This window comes from Rhinichthys klamathensis, unplaced genomic scaffold, assembly GCF_029890125.1.
Source record: "Rhinichthys klamathensis goyatoka isolate OS25496 unplaced genomic scaffold, OSU_Roscu_1.1 h1tg000064l_1, whole genome shotgun sequence".
In the NCBI taxonomy this organism is placed as follows: Eukaryota; Metazoa; Chordata; class Actinopteri; order Cypriniformes; family Leuciscidae; genus Rhinichthys; species Rhinichthys klamathensis.
The window spans coordinates 1,567,796-1,593,964 of NW_026606607.1; the positions used below are offsets into that span (position 1 = coordinate 1,567,796).

Consider the following 26,169-nt stretch of genomic DNA (forward strand, 5'->3'; position numbering starts at 1 on the left):
GTGTTATACTATTTTCATCTTCTTCTTCATTGGATCTAAGCGTTACAGTATGACTATGTATAAGTTTCTCATCATTGTTCTCCTTAATGCAACGTCACTGGTTGTTCATAGACAGTTTCATTGCTTCACCTTCATCTATAAAGCACTAATCGGTTTGTTGCCTTCGTATATGTTGCAATACTTGTTAATATTAATTCAAATTCATAGTCATATTACAGTATACATTCTTATAATATATTTTTACTGTCATTGCACTAACCAAAAATTACATTGGTAATACCATGTTTCTTTGGGATTCTTTGGAATAGTACTGAATATTCCTGTATATATGAACATTCAATAGTTTTTATACGGCAGTCCCAATTTAATTCAAAGTAATAACAGGGTAATAACATAGGAATAGCATCTAATCATTTTTAAAGGTGTACTTTTTTGGAAAAAAAAAACTAAACAAAACAGTGCCTTAGCCACCTTAAAAACAATGTTTTGCTTAATGCAAATTGAGGAGGTTAAGTTTGTGCTTTACACTCAAAATATGTTTACCCATACTGCATTTGTACTGGGACCAAAATGTTAGAATATTAAGGGTGAGTGACACCTGGCATGGCTTATTAGAGGATTTTGAGTTTAGCAGACGGCTTTAAGGATTCAATTTGGGTCTCATTGACTTTTGACAGCGGCACAAACAGATGGCAGACGTTAATAACTTCATCTTTCTCTAAAACAGATTCATCACCGTCTGTGTTCACCGTTACCACACTCACTGTTGCAAGATACAGCTCCCCCTCCTGCACAGCACGCATCCATTCTCTGATCTCTGATCTATAATCCCCTCTAAGATGTGCACATGCGCAGGTGTCTTCTGATGTCATTCCCGTGCATGCCAAAAAATCAACTTCACAGCAGAAGTCAAACTCAAAAATGTGAGATTTGTTGAATCCTATATGCATGGAGCATTTCAACTGGAGTCTAACCACATTTCCAGATTTTATTATCAACCAAAATGTGATGAATAGCATATATTTTTTTCTGACTTATTTGTTTTGTACAGAATGATACAGTGAACACTATACATGTGGGGTTTCTGTTCAGGTGGCTGAAGGGTCTGACCAATAGAAATATGTTTTTCTCAGCAAGAACAAAAGGTAAAGAGAACAATACACTCCTCTCTCTCTCTCTCTCTCTCTCTCTCTCTCTCTCTCTCTCTCTCTCTCTCTCTCTAATTCCCTCTACGGCACTGTGAGAGACAGTGTGGCATTTACTTTAAAGCCAAAGTGCTTATTTAGTAATAATTTATGATGCTTTCTGTTTTATGGAAATTGGGGAAAGAAAAAAAAACTGCAGTGGAGAGAATCGTAAAGCATCAACTGCCACATTTGTAGACTCACAAGTGCATTGTGTATTCATCCCTTGGCTATGATACTGTTTTGTAAGTCATAAAAGCAGTTTGAAAGAAGGAACAAGTAATCTTTTTAGATTAATTTGTGTTTTTTTTTTTTTTTTTTTTTTTTTAAATGGCCTATTTTCATGGCTTTGTGGCGACTATAGAGAGACCCCCTAGAGAGATGTCTAAAAGCTAAAGTCTTGTTTTTGTGTTCTTCTCACCGTAGGTTTGATGATTCACCTACTCTTAGGGATGGGCAAAATGGTCCACTAGTCATTATTTTTTAGCAGCGGTACTTTAGAGGGGATGAATTTAGAAAAGCAACTTCTCAGAGAGTGTTTTAGTGTTCTCAGCACATTAAAACCCTCTCATACAGCAGCACTTAAATAACATTATTCATCTTCAAAAATAAATGTTCAATTACTTCCAGTTACAGACATTTTGGCCGTTATGTCTCCTTGTCTCAGCTTTTATTAGTGTCTCACACGCCATGAGCGTTTTTACCATGTCAAATTAAAAACATACCAAGTTTTATAAATGCATCTTGAGGCCTTGTGTTCGGTTTCATTTCATTGCACTCCATCTAGCTTTGTTTAAACATGTCCCATGTGAACGCCTCCCAACAAATGCTTATGATCAGGGTCTGGTATTAAAATTAATATTGTCTTTTGAAGATTGCTGAAGATCTTTTACTCAGCTAATTCTTCAGACAAGCCATCAATTAGATCTAAAATATGTAGTTTTGCACTTCCCTATAGTTGCCCTCCTCAGATCTCTTCAAGGTGTCTTTCACATCACTCGTGACCTTGTTTAATGTCTTCGCAGTGTTTTTACATGCACTCTCCAAATCAAGAACATTGCTTTGAGCTATAGTGACAGCTGGAAGCCTCAGTGTCCTGTAATATATGGATTTGAAAGCTAATCATCTTGACGAATCAATGAAAGCAGTGTGCCTCAAAAGAGCCTTTGAAATCCTCAGAGTTGATGCGAGTTTCTTAGAGAGGGGCGTCTTTGCTGTCATTCAAGCTCAAGTACATATTCGTCAGATACATCATTGACTAGTCTGATCCTGTGTGCTGTTCTTCATCTGAGGTGATTCTGAGCTCTGTCTGGTGTAGTTCTCAATGTGAACCACTAGAGACTGTACTGCTCCAGCCACTGGGAAAAAAACCATCAAGCTTAAACTGAAGAGTTGTCGAGGAGAGGGGTGCTATTAAGATTGTACTTATGATTTTATGCTTTGATGGATAAAGGACATACACTAAAATAACCTAAAATCTGCTGTTTATAATGTTGCTACTTTCTATTACACACCCTGACAGTGCTCAGACTCAACCTAAGTCTCCATCAAAATCTGTTTAATTGTCTCTACTATGACTAACGTGCAAAAAGACTATGTAAATATTAATATACCGTATACAACTAATAAGCAAATTAATTATCTTTGTAACAGTTATGTATGTTAATAGTGTTGACAGGTATTGAACCAAAATTCGTGAGTGCTGGGTGTCAAAAGAGTTTATCACTTGCTTGTTAAAATTAAATGAAGCGGACAACCCAGTCATTAAAAAAAAACATTTCAAACATTATACAGCCTCAATATGCTGCAGCTTTCCCTCCAAACACATGCCCTTATTTGTTCTCTCATAAATCAGTTTTACACAGGTGGTGTTGGGCTTTTTTCCTCTGCACCACTCTAAAGCTCTCTCACCATCTGGGATCGTCATAATGTTCTTTGGTGGTGTTTCTAAAGAAAAAGAAAATAAATTCAGGCAGGATTGCAGCAAATACTGAACTAACTGTAAATCTTACCTTCCTTCTCAAACTTTGCTTGCTGGAGACTGGTGTAGTACCTGGGGGTTCTTAATTCTTGCGTTTGTCAGATGATGCTTTTAGCAGCCCCCTGTGTCTGGACCCCCCTGGTGGGCTGCTTTCAAGCTCGGGGCATATAATAGCTGTTGGCTCGGGAACCCAGTTTTGTGCCTGTCTTTGGTCGTCTCACTACTTCTTTCTTCCTATACTTCCTTCTCTGCAATCAAAAATATAAGAAAAGGGAGAGTGGTGGCATTGTTTATTAGCATATGCTGTTAGAAGGTTTTAGCTCTTGATTTACTAAATAATGAGCATGGACGCAAAATGATTTGCAATTTCTACAGGGAATTTCAGCCTATTCCAAAATATTGATCTTACTACCATTATTGCTGCAATGATGAATGAGAATATATACAAACATACCTGTTAAATAAACTTTATTTACCGCCAACTTTCAGTGGCCATTATTTGTGTCAGGCATATATCGGGTGCATACATTTGATTTTATAACATAATATTTTTTGCCCATTATTGTTACGGGTGTGGTGCAGGTTGAAGGAGAGGCAGAGGGAGAGGAGGGGTTTCTGTATTTTTAAAATAGTGAAACACTGCATTGTCAAAGTTGATATTGTGGCTTTATATAAGGTCAGACACTTGCATGTGTCAATATATTATTAACATGTTACCAAAATCAAGCTCAAATGGAGTTACGGCCGCATCTGAGGCAATAAGTGCATTGCATTACTTTTTCAACGTAACATATGTGGGCACTGAGTTTATTCTGTCATTATTTAATATTATATCTGCCATGTTATTAAAGACAAAGGCTATTTAAGACAGTATTGGCTATGACTCGATGACAGATGCTAGACTGAGACACTCTTTTCCTTTTCTCAAATACATAAAACATTAGTCTGTATATATGTGGGGGGTTTTTTTGAGTAAAGAAAACACTGTACTTATTCAAAGAACCAGTTCTTTATTTACCCTTGCATAGCAGACAAACAAACAGAGACGGTCCAAACTGTGTGTGGCACTACATTCACAATAGAGGCGGGATGGAGTTATGAGGTCTAAGATATTTTTAATACTTTTCATTGGTTAAATATTGGCAAAACACACAGACAGATGTAAAGGGTGACCAATAGTAATGATTTATGAAAAATAAAGGACAAAATACGGAGATACTGTTTGCCCAACAGCGAATATACACTCTTAACATGCTTATTTCTCTGATGCAATGCAAAATGTGATTTATTCCTGTGATGGCAAAGCATCATTACTCCAGTTTTCAGTGTCACGTGATCCTTAAAAAATCATTCTAATATGCTGATTTGGTGCTCAAGAAACCTTTCTTATTATTACCAATGTCATATGAATATATATATATTAGGGCTGTCAGTTAAACGCGTTATTAACGGCGTTAACGCAAACCCATTTTAACGCATTTTTTATTGCGCGATTAACGGTCTTTTTGGCCTAGCAAACTTTGTAGTTTTTTTTTCACAAGCTTTTGCAACAGGACACGGCATGGACGTTTTGAAAGCGCAAGCGGATCTAGCTAGACCGGAAACAAAACAACAGGCACGCCGCACACTGGCCGCACGCACTTGTTTGGGCTTGCGAGCCGGATGCGCGAGCGCGAATCTCTCTGCTCGCGCGCGGAATATAATGTGCCGAGCACGAATCTCTCTGCTCGAGTCGCGCGCTCTCAGATACACGCTGCTCTTGTAAGAATTTTCTCCGGGCTCGCTCAGAGAATATGCCTGCACTTAAAACGTGTTCAGTGCAATCGCGAATCTTTCCTCTTCCCCAGCTAATAATTTTAGGTTATAAGAACGTTTTCATAACGTTCCCATTAAGTTATAAAAACGTTATTTCTGAATGTTTTAGGAACGTTCAAAACGTCCAGTTTTGAGTGGATGACGAGCGCGAGACACCGAAATGGATGCCAATAAGATTCTGAATGGAACGTTTACTTTTAAAAAGTTGCCAAATGGTTCCATTGACGAGACCAAAGTGATCTGTGTTTTGTCGTTGTGAACTGAGCTATCATCATCGCAGCACGTCCAGTCTGAAATACCACTTGATGATGGCCAAACACACACACACACACACACACACACACACACACACACACACAGGGCATAAAAAATTTTTTTGTTTGGTTCCGGTTTCCGACCGACCCTGTCAATTTATGTGCGACCCGAATTTATTTTATGAGCTTGGGGAAGAAATAATAAAAATTTAATAAATACACAAATAAAAAACTTTGAGGCGAACTATAATTTACGTTTTTGTACAGCACCGTATTTTTATAGCACGCGATGCCTGTTGTCCTCCAACAAAACAAACGAGGCAGCTACATCTTCTGCTGTCTACCACTTCTTTCGCCATGTATTTGTTCGTTTCTTTTATTATTTTATGCAATCCAAAACACTCTAACCTGCCGCGCTTCATATCTCCAGAGCCCGTCTAACTTGTCCGGGACAAATGGATTTTTGAAGGACAAGTTAGAGAATTTTACTTGCCCGAACGGACAAGTAGCCTGATTAGAACATCAATAACAAACAAAAAAATAACTAGGGAATCACTAAACCGAGAGAATGATTCTGATTTTATTACTTTTGCGTTCGATTGTGGATAATAAATGTATAGTAGCCTGCTGACGGTGAGGTTGCGCTGTTGACGCTCGCGCAGCCTCTCGAGGAGAAATCTACACACATGAGAGCAGCACACACACACACACAGTTAACAACATAGTATGTTGTTAACTGTGTGTGTGTGTGTGCTGCGCTCATGTGTGTAGATTTCTCCTCGAACATACTGCCTATAAAAAATCTAAATGTGGAGTTTCTATATTTTAACATATGTGTTAAGCAGCCTCAATTATTTTTCCTGAATACCATATCACGATTGAAAATGTGACATTGATTTCCTACAACAGTTCAATAAACAGTTAAAATTAAGTCACTTACATTTTAGATGCAATATTGGCTGTTTTTGTTCTGTTTCTGCAGCGAAAATAGTTCCAAACAAAAATCACAGCAGAACCACGGCGCATCTCACAGGAACACTCAACCTGTTTTCATTACTGAATGATTCAGCATTTTGACCGAATCGGTTGAGTCAAAGATTCAATGACCCATTCATTAACATCTGTCTCATTCTTGAATGAATCAACCGTTTAAACGAATTGTTTGAATTAATGAATCAATGACTCACTCATTAATACGGCCGCCTGCCGCCACCTATTGGCAGTTTAGTGTTATGTTTATAAGTAGCCTAGTATACTTCTTTCCAATGTTTCTTATTTGTACATTTAAATCAATTTCATAACATTATTTTATGCAATTGTAAATTTTCAGTGTAAATTATTTAATTTGATCAGCCCTACCTAGGGTAACAGTATGCTTCATCTTTCATTTTAAATTCCTAAATTTGATCAATAAATTCAATTATTTAGAATAAGACGACACTATAGGGCATTTAATAAGATTGGGGAGCTTTGGGGGCCCTTCAAAGGTGCAGATATTACAATATGCCAATTTAAATATCAAAGCTGATTGAACACGGATGAGAATATTGCTTCAGAATAAATAAATAAAATAAAAAAAAATCCGGACAAGCAACTTTTTTGATGTGAATGACAGATTTACTTGTTCGGAGGGCAAGCACATGAAAAGGCTTAAGGTCGAGCCCTGAATAATTTCCTACCTATCCCTTGCTGCCACTGAAAAAAAAAAAAAAAAAAATCCCTACCGACCCATGACCTCAACTGACAACAAACCGGAACCAAACTTTTTTTTTTTTTATGCCCAGCTGATGCGAATTCTCCACCCCCTCGTCAATATCAGGACCTCGTCAGTATTTCTTTCACCCTTTTATTGATGGACAGTGTTACATTGTGTGAGAGATTATTTGCTCCAAGTAAGAATGTTTTAGTGTGAAATTGAACACAATATATGCCAATGTTGTTTTCAATAAAAAACATTTGCACAAAGCAAGCCGATCCACTTTTCCATGTTGATAAGAGCATTAAAAGGAGAAAAAATAATGGGACAAAAATAAATCAAGAGACATTTAGAATAGATAAAAATGTGCGATTAAATGCGATTAATCGCGAGTTAACTATGACATTAATGCGATTAATCGCGATTAAATATTTTAATCGTTTGACAGCACTAATATATATATATATATATATATATATATACACCATTGATTCATAATAAATTAGCTCCAGCCATCTGAGGTGCAGCAGATGATGTGGCAGTGCCGTCCAATGCCTGCCGCAGCCGCATGGGTAGAGGCAGAAGAGATAAAGAGACATTACAGAGAGACGCTCTCAGAGCCTCTGGACACACAGCTGCAGTATCACGACCTGCTGCTGGTGTCTGATGTGTCATAAAGCAGCGTGCTTGAGACAGATCATGACCGCAGATGCAGGGGCTAGTAATTGATCATCTCCTGGTTTGCCACTGTCCAGTGATAGTGCAGTGAGCGGTGCGAAACAAACCCTCACTCACGTACACAAGCACAGAGCTGCGGACTAATTGGACGGGTTCCTCTAACTCAAACAGAATAATCTTGTTAGATTCACCTGTGCTGCTGGATTTTTCAGCTCTAATTGGACTCACAGTCTTCAGCAGGGCATGTGCTCTCTCTCCATCCAACAGTATTTTTTTCTGTTGTTCGCTTTGACTTAGCTCTCCTTTGTCCTTTCTTGTGTCCCCATCCCCACACCTTCTCTCTCTCTCTGCAGAACAATGTCCTTTTGTCCTGTTTAAACAACTTTGAGTTTTCCTTTCCATTTTTTCCTACTCAATGGTCAGCCTGACTTTATGCCTCCTAATGTCTCCATTTCTCTCTGTCAGTGTTGCTGTAATCCTCCCTGAATAACTCAGAAAACGACCTTGGAAGGTCTGTGCAGATGTAGGTGCTCAATTTAAAACAATGTGGAGAGAAAAGTCTGGAACAATGAATAAGTGAATGATAGCCCACACAGGTGCTTTTAAATGAGAATTCACCTGTTGTGCTTTAAAACAAAGACCTGCATATATTATCTATGCCAGGTTGTGTTTCTGTCAAGGTTGAGAGCTCATTAAAATAATCACATAAGCATGTTTGATATGCATAGTTGAAGCTCTGTCTTTAACTCTGTGGAAAAACTGAGGTTTTAACTCTACTGAACCATCCTAAAGTGTTCACTGGTTTCTGCTTTTTAGAATCAATTGAATTATAGATTAAACCAGTCTGGGGTTCTGGTTTTAGAGGAATTTTAGGCACTTTTCAGATGGTCAGCCTGGGAGACCAGCTTAAGCTAGATAAGACCAGCAATGCAGCCTAAGTATGGGGTCAGTCTCTCATGCAAACAGTAATATTGTAAAATATTATTATAATTTAAAATAAATGTTTTCTGTTTGAATATATTTTCAAATGTAATGTATTCTTGTGATGGTTAAGCTAATATTTCATCATCATTACTCATTACATCATTACTAGTCATATGATCCTTCAGAAATGAATGGTTGATTTGGTGCTCAAGAAACATTGTTGAAAACAGCTTTGCTTCTTAATATTTTCATGGAAACTGTTACACGTTTTTCTTCCGGATTCTTTGACAAGCAGAAAGTAATAAAAAAAAAAAATATATATTTAAAAATCTTTTTGACCCCAAACTTTTAAACTGTAGTTTATGTGCCTGTACAAATACTTACAATTATGTCATTTTTATGTGTAGCATATTTATTTGCATAGATCACCAAAAAACAAAAGTACAATATTATTCATTAATTACCCTCATGTCGCTCCATACCCATAAGACCCATAAGATCTTTTTGATGAAATCCGAGAGCTTTCTGTCCCTCCATAGACTGCAACGTTATTACCATTTTCAAGGCCCAGAAAGACATCGTTAAAATAGTCAACCTTAATGTTATGAAGCGACACGAATATTTTTGTGCCCAAAAAAACACAAAAATAACGACTTTATTCAACAATTTCTTCTCTACCGTGTCAGTCTCTGACGCTGTTCACATTGTAAACACATTGCAGCGCTTCCGGGTTCTACGTCAGAACGCCGGCTTTATTTTACAAAAGCACAATGTTTTGTTTTTATTGTGAGTGTACACAAATAAAAATAGACCCTATTCAGTTTCAAATTGAGTTCTGAAAAGAGTTTTGATGTCTTACTCTTATCTGTAAATGACGGAAGTTGTTTCAGCTGTTATAATGAGACAAAATCATTTGGCATTGTGCAGATTTATGTCATGGATGTCCAGTGATGAAATATGAGTGTCCTGGAAATGGGAAGCCTCAGGTGTCTCCTTGTGGAAAGGTGAAGTAGGCTCAGATGTAGATGGCACATTTCTCCTTCTTGCTCATCTCTCCGTGATTTCTTGTAAAAGCATAATATTGAACTTTGTGCAACCACCATTGTCACCGCATGAACTCTCACTCGCATAGAAAATGACATCGTAGGCTACGCCCAACACGTCAAACAAACCAATAAGTTTGAAATCAGCCGTTGCGTTTTACAGCGCAGCATTGGTCAATCTATCAATTAGACATTATCATTTTTTTATTTTAAGCAATCAGGAATCTAGGGGAAACATGTAAACAAGGGGGCCTAGGCCGTGGGCCGTTGCTACACTACTGGTTCATCCCTGTCCTGTCTGTTTGCAATTCAAGACTCAGGTCAGGACACAACAAGCTTTATATATCTCAGCTTAAGACTGATCTTAACTGCATCTACCTGACTTCTATGTGGACCAGTGGAGGATCTCTCAACTGATCCTTTGTTCTTTTGCTTACTCCATCTGTTCTTGTCCTCTTTTTCTATTGCGTTTTTCTTCATTACAAAACCTGACTTACTACTTGTTCTCCTCGTTGTCGTTCGCTTTTCCAGAAGCGGGGTCGACTGCTGCGCTGGCTGTTTGCGTTGTGTCAATGTTTTCCGCTCTGAAGGCTTTACCTTGACGTATGACAGCCAAACATTATTGCTTTTGCAGAGTTCACTGACATCTGTATATCTTGAATAATGTCTGTGAAAATGAAATGATGAGATGTATCTATGCAGTGGAGAGAATATAGGTGGGCAGAGAGGAGATCATATTTGTCTGCTATACGCCATGACAGGCTTATTTCTGAGATATTAAATTGCAAAGCCGATCTCATTCTAGCTGAGTTGAAAGCCGTAGCTTTGATTCTTTCTGTTGTGTGAACAAAAGCAATATATAGTTTTGCAAAAATGCTCCCCTGCCAGAGCTATTTTGAAATCAGTGCAAAGTTGTTGCGTACAGCGAATATATGCAGTGGAGCAAAAGAAAACAGCAGGGAATCTATTTAAGGTTGAATAAATTGACACTAAGGGGGGATTCATTTGTTAAGAATGAATTACGAACTGCTAATAGCATTGATTTCACATGATTCACTACAGGAATTATACGATTAAGCATAATGCCAACAAGTTTGAGGCTGCTTACAGTTTGCATAGAACAATTTTCCTCTCTCCATGGAAATGCACCAGCACAATGGCAGAAAACAACGAGAGGTAAACATTTCCGAACAGGAACTCAAGGTTTTTATACACAAGGGGTCTCATTCATGAAACACGAGCAGAACAAATGTTGTGTAAATCATTTGTAAAACCATTCTTATGTAAAGTGCCACAATTTGCCTGAATGGTTTTTACAAACAATTGAAACAAATTAGCAATGCATTATGGGATTGTATTAAACATAGGATACATTTCACTTCATGTAAATTCAATGCTACAGTTTACCTCAGCATTGGTTTACGAACAATTTACACAGAAAGATGTTCTGTTCATGTTTCAATCTTGAGGCCCAAAGGTTCTAAAAAATATAATAAATCTGAACATGTACCGTTCGAAAGTTCAGGGTCAGTAGGATTTTTTTAAATGTTTATGAAAGAAGTCGCTTCTGCTCACCAAGGCGGCATTTTTCCCCAAAATACAGTAAAAAGAGTTATATAGTGAAATATTATTATAATTTAAAATAATGGTGTCTATTTCAATATGTTAAACTGTACTTCATATTCTTGTGATGGCAAAGCTGAGTTTTCAGCAGCCATTACTTCAGTGTCACATGATCCTTCAGAAATCTTTGTAACATGCTGATTTGGTGCTCAGAAACATCTGTTATACGCTGATTTCACGCAGCCGCCATTTTGAAATCGAAAGCGAGGCTCCGGTGGGAAGAACCCCGGAAGTACAGATAGACAACAATGCCTTGGACTACCAACCTGAAGCTGCTGCCGCGATTTACACTATTGGATGTTAATATCCAATATAGGATATGTATATAGTTCGTTCCTGCTTCTTTTTTACGTTCTGAATTATATATATATAAAAAAATATTTTATTTATAAATGAATTTCACTGTATATAGTCTAAAGTATGAAAGAAATGTATGTACATTTTTAGAATAACAAATTTCCACATTTAACTCAACAATACGCCATCGCATTCGCGACTCTCCTATGATTAAAAGCGACACTTCCGGTTTTCTTCCCACCGGAGCAATTTCAAAATGGCGGCTGTGTGAAATCAGCGTATTATTATCAAACAGTTGTAGTTAGGTTTACATTCTGTTTCATGGAGTTTTAGTTTGTTTCACATTTTCCTGTGTTCGGTTTCTGTTTCCTTTGTTCCCCACGTTCCTGCTCTTCTTTTGTTGTAATGGTTTCTAATTATATTGCACACCTGGTTCTGCTTAAGTTTGTCTTTTAGGCCTTGTCCACACGGACACGGGTATTTTTATAACCAGAGTTTTTCCTACAGCGTTTAAAAAAAAATCCCGTCCACACATGCTCGGTCTCCGTCTACATGAAAACGCAAAAACACGCTATCATCCGCGGTCAAGAGCATGCCACGCCAGCAGGCGGCGATATAAACCTTAACCGCAAAGCCACGTTGGGCAATCAGAAGCGCAAATCTGACGTCAAACACAGCGGATACCGGCGCACACTCTGACGTCGCAAGGCAAAAACCCCGGTTTCACTGTCTACACGACAACACTGTAACCGCCGTTTCTGAAAATCCTCACCCTGGCAGGGGTTTTCGAAAATGTTCGGTTTCAGTGCGTTTTCATGTGGACAAACGGCCGAACCGCGTAAAAAAAGTCACGGTTATAAAAATACCCGAGTCCGTGTGGACAGGGCCTTAGTCTTGTGTATTTAAGTCCTGAGTTTGGTTCAGTTCATTGTCCTGTATTGTTTTTGAGTTTAAGCTAAAGCTGTTGCTCTTTGTACTCCTGCGATTTCTGTATTTTGGATTATCTTCTTTGAATTGTTTATTAATAAAGTTTAACGCCTGATATTAAGATCCACCTCTCCTTGCTCTTCCATCATCTTCTTTTGCCTTAGTGATGTAAAGTCCGATTCATTTCCACGAAACCGGTTCAAAGAAACGATGAATTGTTTCCTTACATCATCACGCAATGTCATTAGAATGCATTCCTTTTTTAACAACTCATTGTCATGTTAAATCAATGAAGCATTCAAATAAAGTCATTTGTGTCAAATGACACAAGCAACATGTATGTACATGTTTGTATTTTTAATAGAATAATGTTTATGCGTGGTTATAAAAAAAAAAAAAAAAGAAAGTTGCTGAAATAAGACCACAAAACACATATTGATTATTTCTTCACAAGACTTTTGAAAATTGTATCACATAGCCTAGAATATTTGCTCCAAAACTATGTGAGAATCATCCTGACTACTCATTCAGATAAGTCAATAAAGTCTTTTACATTTTTAATGACGTGTTTTGTTTGAGAAAGCTTTATGCAGGAGGCGTGATCTCTCATTAATATGTGTGGCATTCCACACCTGAGAAAGACAAAGACCCTCCCCATAATGGCCCTATTAGGTGCTATCAGGCCATATCATTACAGGAGCCTTGCACAAAGAATGAGGAGATTTAAAAAAGAATGGCTTTTAGATTGTTTGGATTTATATAAGGAAAATACAGGGTGCATACGTCTGGACACTTCTATCACACACCCTTCACCATATAGACATGGTTTTATTTCAGTTCAAAGTTCAAAGTTAGAGTTGGAAACATCTTGAAAAGAAAATTGTCTTTCTCCATAAATGTCTTAGTTTGATCATACATATTTCAAAGTTGAGGATTCATTATTTTGATATAGCTTGAACAAACACTATAACATCTTAGTTGATTAGTTTATTGACAAAACATACTATATATTTAACATATGAGCAGAAACTCCTAAAAAAAGCTTATTTGATGTCTATTTTAGAGTAAAAACTTTATCCAAAACGAGTCAACGAAATGTTGTCTGTTATTTAGTCTGTAACAGTGCGTATCTGTGCGTTCATTCATTCACACACACACACACACACAAACATGATTCACATTTAACAGTATGCTATTTTTCCGTTTACAGACACTACGTTATTCTATATCGCGATTAGAACAAAGCACTTGCAAAAAACACTTACTTCTCAGCTGAATCTGTTCATCCTCGAAGTGAAAATAAACCCAGTGGTAAATGTCCCAGGATTGTTCCTCATATAGCCGCGCAAGACGACAGTAGATTAATCTGATTAAAAAATAATGTGTGTTTTCAGAGTTTATGGGCGTTAACGTCTCAATGTGTTGCTTCACATATTTGCGTTTGAATAGCGCGTGCTCTCAGTGGGCGTGTCACATTACCAGAGATAATCAGCTCGAGAACGATAATGAGACGGGCTGACACGTCTCTCTTTTTATATAGATGACATAAACGGAGAATAATAATTTTAGTTTTGAATCGGATCATTTAAAAGTACAAACTCAAATGATTTAAAAGATATATTGCGTATGGCTGGGTGAATAGTTTTAGCTGAGTTGTGTTGAAGATTAGAGACGTGCTCCAGAAAAAAGGTTCACGGTGACCGAGAGGCAGAACGCACACCCTGTTTATTTTCTTTATTTTACAAAAGCACAATATTTTATTTCGATTGTATGTGGGCACATAAAAAAGTAGACATTTAACAGATTATTTTCTCATATTTCTTAACTCTATATGAACAGAAATGATGGTAGTACTTTAAGTCTATTTTTCTGCTATGTGAAAAAAAACGAGCAAAACGCGCCCGTGCGTTTCTGGTCCCCAGAGGGTTAATGGTGTTTGTGGTCAACGTTTCATTCGCGGATCCTTTATGTCGGATATGACTGACCAATATTGAGTAGCCTACATCTTGGATACGATTCCTAAAGTAAAAGTTTAGCACCTACAGCACACATTACAGACATTGATGCACAAAGGCAGATATGTTCTAAAGAATAAACCAGTCTTATAAACTGCTTAACAACTTAAAATATAATCTACATGCAATATAAAACTAGTTATTTACACCTCTCAACAGAGAGGTTTTCGCAGGTTTTAATAAAATGTTATTTAATAACACTAGTCATAATTAGCACATTTCCAGTACGTGCCTCAGGCTTGCATAGTATCGTCAACTCACTCATCACACTCACACTTGTAATCCTCTTCAAACTTCGATAGTTGGTTGAACCGGCTCATTTGGTTCATTTTGATTAGGACGTACTACTTCGGCTGTGCGTCTTGCATCATCAACCTGGAACTAAAGTTTGATTCAGTTCGATTAGTAAACCCACTCGACCGGTTACTTCCTATGAACAGGCTCAAAAGATCAATTCTTTCAAGAACCGAACATCACTAGTCTGCCTGGTCCAATGTGGCAGATGCTGATTAAAAGTTTTAATTTCTTTCAGAAAGAAAAATATATTTGAACAGTATCTTAAAAATGCAAATAAAGTTCATTAATTTAATAGAAATATGTTTAACACCAACTTTCTGTTGGCAAAAATGTCATAATGTTGCAATGTGTTCTAGCCAGGCAAGATGTGATAAGATTCCAAGCGACAAGCAATTTGTTATTTGCTCATGAAATTGGCTGTGATGCAAGACAATCACAAAATACAGCCAATTAGAACAGTTCCTGCACTGCAGCTGCAGAATGCTTGTATTTTTGTGACTTCCGTGATCCTTCACCAGATTTTATGGTTTTCCTTGTGGAATTTTGAGGGATTTGACATATAATATAAGTTTCCCCTCGTTTGTGTCATTTAATATACATAAGGGAGGCAGTATGTAAGTCTAATGAGATTTTAGTGTGGACGGGCTACCTGACACAATGTCGCAGAAATAGAAACAAAATGACCTACAAAATGTAGTTCAGCCTCATCAAAATTGTGTCTGCTTAGGACATGGTATAAATTGCCCAATTTATAATGAACCTTGTTTACATAAAAGGAGGCTTATTTTCTAAAAGGGAATGACAATGTGTTAAATACACATAGGACAGCACTACCAGTAAACCATATTTTGCACCAAAATTTTGTTTGCTAAAGTGGCACAACTGCAACGCTAGCTGCTCTTGTAATTATCGTGAAAGACTTTGACCTCTGTGGTTTATTTCTGTATTTATTTACAAGCCAGAGTGTCTAAGTTCGCAGTGCTTACGCAGAGTTTCTTGTGTTTGCTATGCTAATGAAGCTTGTTCAGTCAATCACCCTCGCCTTCTCGGAAATTACAGTGAGCTTTTGCATCAGCAAGACAAGTAAAAAAAAAAAAGCACTCATATCACCTCGGAATGACTTGTTTACACTCTGAGCACTGAGGAGTATAACATCCGTACACTCAGCCCTAGAGAACTGGATTGTGTGTTAGGGAAAGTGTAATCTGACAGGCACCCTGGGACCTGTGTTGCTGGCATGCATGAGTGTCAAAATTTGTAAATGAGGAATACATATTCCCAGCTCACCATGACCCTTCTCTCCACAGCAGCCATTGACAGGGTGTCAGATACTAGCGCCAGGGTGTAAGACGCTAATGCCTGCATCAGCAATGCTTCTATGGATGGGATCAGGAAGGTTAGAGAGTGTAAATCTGGGCGTAGAGTTAAAGCACATAGACTGTATTTGTCCTCTTCACCTCTGACCTGACAGCTGAGTAAATAAAGACAGACAGGACATTAATGACACTACAGATACTGTGCTTACATTGCACACAGCAACTTAGACTTGTCACTTTGCTGTCCTTTCAGGAAATAACCCCCCTGATCTCTCTCCCACATCTCCCAGTGTTTTCTGATTGTGTGAGTGGGTAGTGGACATGCTGGCTCTGCTATAAACTTTTGTAAGCTGCTTTACTGGTACAGTCTGTAGGCAGCTTCTGTAACTTGCTTCTTAGGGGGTAAAAAGGTGTCAGTACATGGTACAATGATGGTGTCACGGTCGTGTTTAGTTTCTGTCTTGTTTAGTTTCTAGTCTTGGTCTTCATTGTCTATTTTGCCTGAGTTAGTCCTTTCATTAGTTGTCATACTCCCTAATTAGTTCTCACTTGCTCCCTCTTCCATTAATCAACATTATCTGTGTATTTAAGCCTTCCTCAGTTCTTTGTCTTGTTATGCTGCATTCACGCCATGTCGTAATTTCCGTAAATTATGCTCTGTATGCTTTCAAATCGCTCTCGCGGTACTAGGATGCCATTCAATGATCGGTCTGCACAGCGCCACTTCAAGTGTTAGAGTTGAACAACAGTGGACACAAAAATCCTGGGCAAGATAGAACTATTTTCTTGATATGTTTCAGTACTGAATAAATACATTTTAAAATGTCCTTGATTGCATCCAAAATTTTCACTGAGTTTATGGGACTGGCTTAACCATAAAGGTTTCATGTCAGGAGTACTTCTTCCACAATTATACTGTTCTTGTTACATTCTCTGAAAGGAAAGACCCAAAAGCAGACAAATGCTCAACTTCATTTTATTACTACACAAATATAAAACAGCATGAGCCGCTGGGCTCCGAACCAACTCTGGGAAATTGGCAGAAGGAAAGTCAAACATGCTGAGGTCAAAATCCAGATCAGTCCATCAGCAAATAATATCCAGTAGTGAGGTGAGAGTCGAGGTCAGACGAACTGAGAGATCAAACAAGGGGCAGGCATTATAAGAGATATCCAAACTCACAGTCAAGATCAGGCAGATAGACAGAACGGAAAGACAAGTCCAAGCAGGCAAGCAGTGTAGTGAGAATCGAGACTCCAAAACTAGATCCAGTTCAGATGGTCAAAACCAGGAGAGTTGTCCAAGACTGGTGAGCAAACAGGCAACCGCAACACAACTGGGCAGAAGAGAACAATGAAAGCAAAAGAAAAACTAAACAAAACAAAAAGGGATCCCAAACTTAACAAAATTACGACAAAATAGGCTGGAAACACAAAACACACTGGCAGAGAACAGAGGGAAACAAAGGATATATAGAGAAATCAAGAGACAAAGATAAACAGGTGAGCGATAACGAGCAGTCACATTGATTGCAGACTGTGGTCGCATTTGGAAGAGACAAAACAAGAGGAAAGAAAACAAAAGGAATGATTAAACCAGATAACTTATGGTGAAGGTAGCATCATGATATATGTGATTACCATGTACCATGATATGTTAATGCAAAGTGTTTCAGAAAATGGCATGGTCCAAAAACCATGCTAGTACTATGGTCCATAAACAAAATGATGGTAGTACTATGGTATTCTTGGTACTTTTTTAGCGTTATGATGCCTAAAATGTTCTTAAAATGTACCCAGCCTGCTAGGGACTAAAACAGAGCTGTTCTCTCGCCACCCTTTCCATTCTCAATGATCTAATCCTTTGAATTGTACATTGAAATTTAGCTTTCAAGGATTTTCCACTTGTTTTTGCACATTTTTGGATCACAACCCACCAGTTGAGTAGCACTGATCTATATCACTCCCTCACCAGGTGTTTGGTCTCCACAGTGCAAGTCTCTGTTGGGGTTTGTTCTTGTTGTATTTGATCCATTAGCAGGTGTTTTAGTGTTGTGGCACTCTCAGCAGGCCCTGAGGCTCTCTGCCTCATCCGGGTTCTTCACACTTCAGATGACTCAAGGATCCATGGCCGACTAAAAACAGAGTCTGAATGTCTGATTAATTCACCGTGTCTCTTCAAGCAATGCGGTCATTGTAGATGCTGCTGTATTTGGCTCATCCAGTTTACATAGGTGAATAATAATCAAGTGCTTTTCAGTCCCTGAAATAAAACAACTCCCACATCTAGGGCTGAATCACGCCCGCGGGGTGTCACTCATGGTGCTGGAGAGGATATTTAGAGCGTTTATGATGAACAGATAAAAGCTGAAGTGTTGAAGCGGGGGAGGTTAATGCTAATTCAACAGGCTACATGGGTCTTTATGATTAGCCGCTATAAGGGTCTCCTGAGTAGGCTTTGTTCTGAATGTGTGTGATGTGCCTGCCGTCACTTAACCTCGCCCTCAAGAGCTCAGCAGGCCGGGGCTAGAGCGGGGACTGGAAGCCCTCATTGTCTGAGCTCTAGGAGGCAATGGAGAGGAACCAACATTGGGCTTATTAACATGAGGACTGATGCATTCTGACATAGAGCAAAAGAGAGTGTTGGTGAGTTTAACCTGAGGGTCACAGTGCAGTTTCATCTTTTTTTAAAATGGAATGACTGGCTGAGTGGGAGCCATGCTTAGTGAGAACAAGAAAAATCAGACTTGAGCTGTGAACCAATATTTTATTTTACTCCCCTCCAGGTCTCTTTCACATCAATAAATAGGCCTACATGTCACGTGTCATCTCTGTCTTTTAGAAGTTTTACACAACGCTGAGGCCAATTATAGTCTGATTAGCGTGTATACATGCTGAACAAAGCCAATCACATTATTCAGGTCTGTTAGTCCAACCTATTGTAGCAGGGTGGAATAACTCCACCGCCGAAGGTTTAAACTGTGTTGTCTTCCTGTCTGCCGTGCGCTCGCTGCCTACTTGTATCAGTGGTATGTTTCTAATGGAGCGGCTGTATTCTCGCATGGTGCGCGACCATGAATGGTTTATTTAAGTTTATCACCTCGCGATTTGAGGGTCCTCCCTGCCTACTTAATGGGATTGAGCATCAATATTAAATCGTGAAGTGACTACGTTGCTGTTTTGCCTCTACATCTAATTTTATAGTAACTGTGCACATTGTTGAAGTGTCATTATGCGCCTCAGTCGGAGTGGGTGCGGCTCACTGGCTGGTCTGTCCTCACCAGCTGCCACCTGTTTGATCTGCTGATTGCGCATCAGTATCTTGAGTATTTTTATGACTGTTTGTTATTTCTTGTTATGGTTTATAATTCCTCTGGGCATTGTAATGTATACCTGCTGAGTCTGAGTGAATTGTGTGTTTTTAATTTGTTCCCTCTTACGAGAACAGTATGGTTCTCTTTGTGGTTTCTTGTTGCTGTGGTAAATCTATATTGTGTTTTATAAGTTTGTTGATTTGTGTTTCTGTGTCATTTTCTTTACAGGAGCTGGGGGTTTCTGGAGAGGGGAGGCTAGCTGCTATCGTGTGTGGTGATTACACCTGGCCGTGTGTTTTCTTGCATCTAATCTTCACGTGTGTGTGTTTGTGGGGTTACTGGGGCTCCTGTTAATTTGGCAGCTAGCCTGTACCTCCAGGTACCTCCGCTGCTGGTCAACTAGCTAAACTCAAATATCGGTTTGTTGTTGTGTGTCTGATGCAGCTTGTGCACGGTACTGTAAAATTGATTCTCAGAACCTTCTTGTGACTTTTTAACTATTTATTATGCAATGCTGATGAGAAATAAAAGTGTCTATTTTTTCCATGTGTGTCCCACGTCTCTTCACCCACGTTTTAGATAATGAACCTGTGTGCCCTGAGGGCATTTAGTCCCCAGTATTCTGGGGTGGCGTAAGCGACCGTTTTTGCCATTGAGCTTTTATTTTGGAGAGAGTGCCTCCCTCCTCTCCCGCTTTGCCACACTATCAAAAATTTGACTAAAGAGTTTATATGACTTTTTCAAAAAGAAAAGTGATTATTTTCTCCAACTTTTAAAGTACATGTTGGGGAACCTACTTTGAAACCCAATTTACAACCTACTCATAATGGAGATAAGCTACAGTGAAGCGACCTTTTTAAATCTGGCATGAAATGGAAATTCACCCTATCAATTTTCTAAATGCGTCCATGCGCTTGTTTCATTTTTATTTTCTATTTTTGACCTTGTAATTCTTAATCAGATTTTCATAACTTGATCTTCTGGTGAAATTCCAGACTTCTCTCTGGTGACATATTCCAGACTTCTCCAAACATACCATCTGTTTAAACCATGCTGCTTTCTTAAATTCGACTCAAGCTCACATTCAAATCAGCCTCCATCCAATCAACAATCTGTGGATAGAAGTAGTGCCCTTTTCGGTCATATCGCTGTGCCCCCCGGAACTTTCTACCGAGGAACGCAATTTCTACTGAGGGTGAAAATCTGTTCACCTTTATGCCCTTACAAACAAAGATTTTTTGTCAAGTGTTTATAGTGCATTTATAATGGTGACTGGTGCTAGAGAGTTCCATAAGTGGCGCCACAAAGTGATCCATATGATTTCTGATCTATATTCCAGTTGTTCTGAAGCCATATGATAGGTCTCAGATCTCATTTAATTGAGATATGGCCTTTCAAGATACATCCACCAGGTTTGATGTCAATGATGAGACATGATCATTGGCATCCAATCGTCTTATTCGGCTTGATAAATGAGATTTGATAGCTATGGAGAAAGTTGGCGATTTCAGCAAATAACTACGTTGCTGTTTGTCAGAAGCACTATACTTGAGGAAACATATTTATCAGTTGTGGTTCATTTGCAATTTATGCTAGATTGCTTCCATACCAATTGTGAATCAGACTCAAGTCCACATTTGGTAACACTTTATTTTAAGGTGACATAGTTACACGGTACTACATGTACTTACTATAGTAACAACAGTAAATTATGCATAATTACAAGTAACTACCCCTAAACCGAACCCGGTAACACTTTATTTTACAGTGTCCTTGTTACATATGTTACATGTACTTACCATAGTAATAACAGTAAATTGTGCATAATTACATGCAACTGACCTTTAAAACAAATCCTAATCCTACCCTAACCCTAGATGTAGTTAATTAATATTACTCAGTACTTATTTGAGTAAGTATAATGTTACTACGTTACCTTAAAATAAAGTTGTGCACCCCAGACCACAGTTTTCAAGCTGACATGCAGTTTACTGGTGATCTGACATCAGACGGATGAGTCTGCCATTAACGCTCTGGTGTGAAAACATTATTAAATATTGTATGCTTGTACGCGTGTTTGTGTGTGTGTGTGTATGCACTCTCTGCTCTGTAACCTCTTTAGCTTTTATCTCTTGTGCTCTTACATTTGCTCTTTAAATGAGATATTGAGTGCCACTGGAGGCCTATGCTAATATCAGCACCTAGGCTCACATTTCTGCTGTGATCGTAATCTCTAATCACATTAGCCAGCACACTAAACTCATTAAAGTGATAACCCACATTAAGGTGAGGACCCCGGTGAGAAACTATTATGTTTTTCAGGAAGGAGAGCTCTTATAGTTGGAGATCTTGTATCCATTGTCTTGTTCCATCCTCTGTACATGCCTGCCAGACTAGACGGCAGCTCCGTCTGCTCTTCCATTAGTGTGTAATGGGATCTCCTGCTCAGATGGGCTGGATTCTTATTGTTTATGAGTGTTTGATAATTGGAAGGGGTTCTGGGAGCCATATAAAGCATTCTCACTGTACGCAGCCCATATATTCTGTGCAAGTCCTCTAGCCTTCAACATGATTTTTGACCATGTGTCTTCTGCAAGGCTAGTATCGCTCCCGCGCAAACGGTCCAGGGTAGAGAATGCCAAAAAGCTCTGGAAGGTAAGTGCTGCTTTATTCCTGCCTTTAGTTTGAGCGTGTCACTCGAAGAGATTCGATTCAGGGACTAAACGGCTTACATGCTGAATTACTGCTTGTCTGTTCATGCGCTGTTCTTGGGTTGTTTAACAGCTTGTTGGTTAAATGTGGTTAATCAGGCTAATTGTTTACAGCAGTGAATGCAGGAGGTTAATCACAGCAGATGTTATGTCGTAGTGATGCAAATGTAAAGCCTGTAGCTATTACCAACCACAACCTCTGCTTCGTTCATCTGTAAATGCCTATTTATATTTATAGCAATGATTGTACCCTTGTGTAATCATTGTGCTACTGAAGATGTGTTTAAGCTTGAATAGAAGTCTTTTTGTGCAATTCAAACATAAAATAACTTGCTATATATAAAATTGAGATGTGGAATAAGCTCCTTATGTGAATATAAAAATCAGTTCTTGAAATTGGACTTTGTGAGTGAACTCACCTTTTTTTGTCTTCTCCTGTTCACTCTCCATTCATTTTGTTGTTTTTGGAAACACAATTTAGGCTGACCAGCTTTTATTGTCAAATTGTCAAGCTTGCAGGCCGCCCACCACACTGACAGGTAGATAAGCAAAATGACTTACACACTAGAGATCACTCTGTGTTTGATGGATAGGAACGTGTTAGATCTGTTTTAAGGGTGTGGAGAGAGCCAGGTCAGTTTGAAATCAAATCTGATTAGATAGAAATGGATTTCAGACAGAACAATTGGATCTGCCTTTGTGAACATTCTGATGGGTTCACCAGTGCCTGAGTCTTTACATTTTTGTTCTACATTTTATGAACCCTTCCTTTTGAAATCAAGGTCAATAATGTGACGCATTTTTTGTTGTTGTCAAAATCTATTAATTTATTCTAAAATACAATAAAAATGCAATTCACACTGTACATACAACCACATTTAACTCTTTCCCTGCCATTGACAGAATTTTCCAGCAATCCATGTTTTCACTTTTATACAGTAGAGGCCGCTATTACACATCGTCTGAAAGAGTACAGAATCTCCCGATCAAAACACAGGCAAAGAAGAAGCAGAAACAAGCGTTCAAAGCATCGCATACGCACATGTAAGCTAAAGCAATCATCAAACATTCAACAGTATATGAATCAAAACTGCTTAATGTTACCGAATGAAGTGTCGAACCAATGGGTTTGTAAGCGTTGGGGTTGTTGATGGACGCAATCTACTCAGGCCTTGTCCACACTAATACGTTTTCATTTGAAAACGCATGTTTTTCTCTCCGTTTTGGCCTTCCGTCCACACTGAGATGGCATTTTTATTGATGAAAACAACGTTTTTTGAAAACACTCCAAAGTGGATACATTTGAGAAGGCCGTTTTCACGTTGTAGTGTGGACTGTCAAAACGAAAGTATTTAAAAACGATGACGTAAGTTTAGTCATGTGACGCATATTTTACCAATAGATATTCATTCTGTTATGTGCCATTCACTTTCACACTGTTGCTAAAATATGTTACTTTACACACTTCATATCACAGTCCTGCAAAGATCCTAACCCTAGTCTGCTAAATATATTTAAATAGATATTTTGCTAAATAAAATTATCCTATCAATTATCCTTTTGTGAGGTTTTACACATGCGCAGCAAGGTGAATTTAACGTTTTCAGGCATTTTCCAAAAGTTTCTCATCCACACTGAAATGTCGGAATACACCTGAAAACGCCTGTGTGGACGGTGAGCGTTTTTAAACGAAAACGCCGTTTTCAAATGCATCTGGATTAATGTAGACGTTGCCGCAATCTATGTTTTGATCATCGTTCTGAATCCTATCCAGACATAGTCTTTGACAAAAATGCTAATTTCTCAGCTTTTTTTTTTGCAAAATGTTGCTTTTTTTTCTTTTCTTTTTTTACTTACCAACATTAAAGTGTTGATGCATGAAGCTAGAATAAAATGTTGTTGTTGTTTTTTGTTTTGTTGCTTTTAAGCAGATGCTCTGTTCTTTATTATGATATATTGTATGTTCAGATACAGATACAACAAAATCTGGGGGCCATGAATTTCTTTTGAAAATGATCAAAAATGCTAGCAATGGCTGACAAGTAAAAAAAAAAAATGCTGGCGGGGAAATAGTGAATATATAAAAGATAATCATGCTTTTTTTATTTAATTGAAATTTTGATATTTTTTAGGAATGTAAAGTCAAGAATATCGGGTGTCTTACAACTGTCCAGAAAAAAAGGCTCATTAAAAGAATGAGAAGTCTATTAGATACTAAATCCTAAGAACTCAATCTAAATACAAATATTTCAATTTTAAAAAAACTTTGTGTTTTAATACATTTTTAATTGATCCATTAATCTATTGATGGCATTTTCTGATTTAGTGTAAGCGCTCCAAGCATGAAATCTTTGAATGAACGGTGGTGCTTGTATTTTGCAACAGAATTTAAGCTCAAGAAAAAGCCAGATCTCTCAGACTCTTACTCTGAATTAACCAAGACCTCATCTTAGTCTCTTATCTCTTGGATGGAAACGATACAAGATTGCTCTGTCCACCTCCCTTATAATCTCTCCTGGCCTCCTGACTCGGCTCCAGTAATGTCTCCTTTTCTCCCGCTGTCCCTTCCTCGATGTATTGCTAGCCTAACCTCACAAGTGTCGCGATCAGACTCCATAATCATATAACTCAGTTGTTAAGGTCATAAACGTCCCCTCCCTTAATGGTCTTTTTCTTTTTCACACACATCTATCCATGCTAGGAACTGTCCCTTCAGCAGCACGACCTTGATTTTGTAACTCTATAGTCATTTTGACCTCATAATGTGAGAGGAAATTAGATTTAAAGTCATTTGAAGTCCTTTGAAAAAGTTCCAAAGGCTCCAGGTTGAAATAACCTTCAAAAATGTGATTCACTGGGTCATTCGTGCGCCTGGCCCGCAGGGATCTGGATCCTGATTCTTGATATTGCCAATGAAACAATGAATTAGCTTAGAATTCCCACAGGGCTCATTACAAAACCCAACTGTGGATACTCAATTAGCCACATTAGAAAGTTCAGCTGGAATACAGAGCTTGAATAGATTCATATAAAAAAATCTATTCGAAAACCTTTATGTAAGAGTAAAGGCACGTGACTAATGGGTTCAACACATCTTAAAAGTGCCGTGCATTGCTTTGGTCTCCACATGAAGCATTGCAAACCAGTTCCACAAAAGAGCGATTTTATGAGGTCGCTAAGAAGGTAGCAAAAGTTTGGGAGTCAGTATTTCTTATTTTCATTCAGCAAGGACACATTGCATTGATAGAACGTGTCAGTAAAGGCATTTGTAATGTAGCAAAAGGTTACTTTTTCAAATAAATGCTACTCTTTTCAACAACAGCTAACGTTCATCAAAGAATCATGAAAAAAAATGATCAAGGTTTCTACCAAAATATTAAGAAGCACTACTGTTTTCAACTATGAAAATAATAAACAATTTGAAATAAATAAATAAAATATAATACAACTATTTTTAAACACTAAATTAGCATATTAGAATGATTTCTGAAGGATCATGTGAGGCAACACTTTATTTTGATGGTTCACTTTAGACATTCTACTAACTACAAGTAACTTTGCAACTACGTGTCAGCTAACTCTCAGTGGAGTATTGTTAGACTGTTCGCTTAATATTTGCTGACACTTTATTTTGATGCTCCCTCAACAGAATTTCTACTGACTATAAGAAACTTTACACCTAGCCAGTCTACTAACTATTGAGAATAAGTTGACTTGTAGTTGCAAAGATACTTTTAGATAGTAGAGTTTTTAAAGTGGACCATCGAAATAAAGTGTAACCTCATGGGACGCTGAAGACTGGAGTAATGGCTTCTGAAAATTCAAACAGATATTTTAAATTGTAATAATATAATGATATTTCATAGTTTAATTATAGATATCTGGGAACTTTCCCTCCAGCATCACAACCTTTTGTTATGTTGTAAATAAAAAACCTACCCACACCCTAAACCTGACAAAAAAAAAAAAAAAACGATTTGTATGCTTTTTGTCAGGTTTAGCTCTCAAATTAATTCTAAAATATTTGGTTAAGTGTGCACACTTTATTGGGATTTTCACATAATGATTTTTATTTTACATTACATAAAAAAAAAA

General features: G+C 38.0%; 1 protein-coding gene across 3 annotated transcripts in view; it reads left to right on the plus strand.

Moving 5' to 3' along the window:
• Window positions 1-26,169, plus strand: part of dpp6a (dipeptidyl-peptidase 6a) — a 480,936-nt gene that overhangs the window by 138,073 nt on the left and 316,694 nt on the right. The window contains exon 1 of one of the 3 annotated variants that reach the window (XM_056249829.1): window positions 21,917-22,018. The exons of the other annotated variants lie outside the window; for them this stretch is intronic. Within the exon in view, the coding sequence (XP_056105804.1) occupies window positions 21,932-22,018 (87 nt within the window). The 5' untranslated portion in view covers window positions 21,917-21,931. Of the gene's footprint in view, window positions 1-21,916; window positions 22,019-26,169 lie in introns of those variants that run through there. 3 annotated transcript variants of the gene reach the window in all.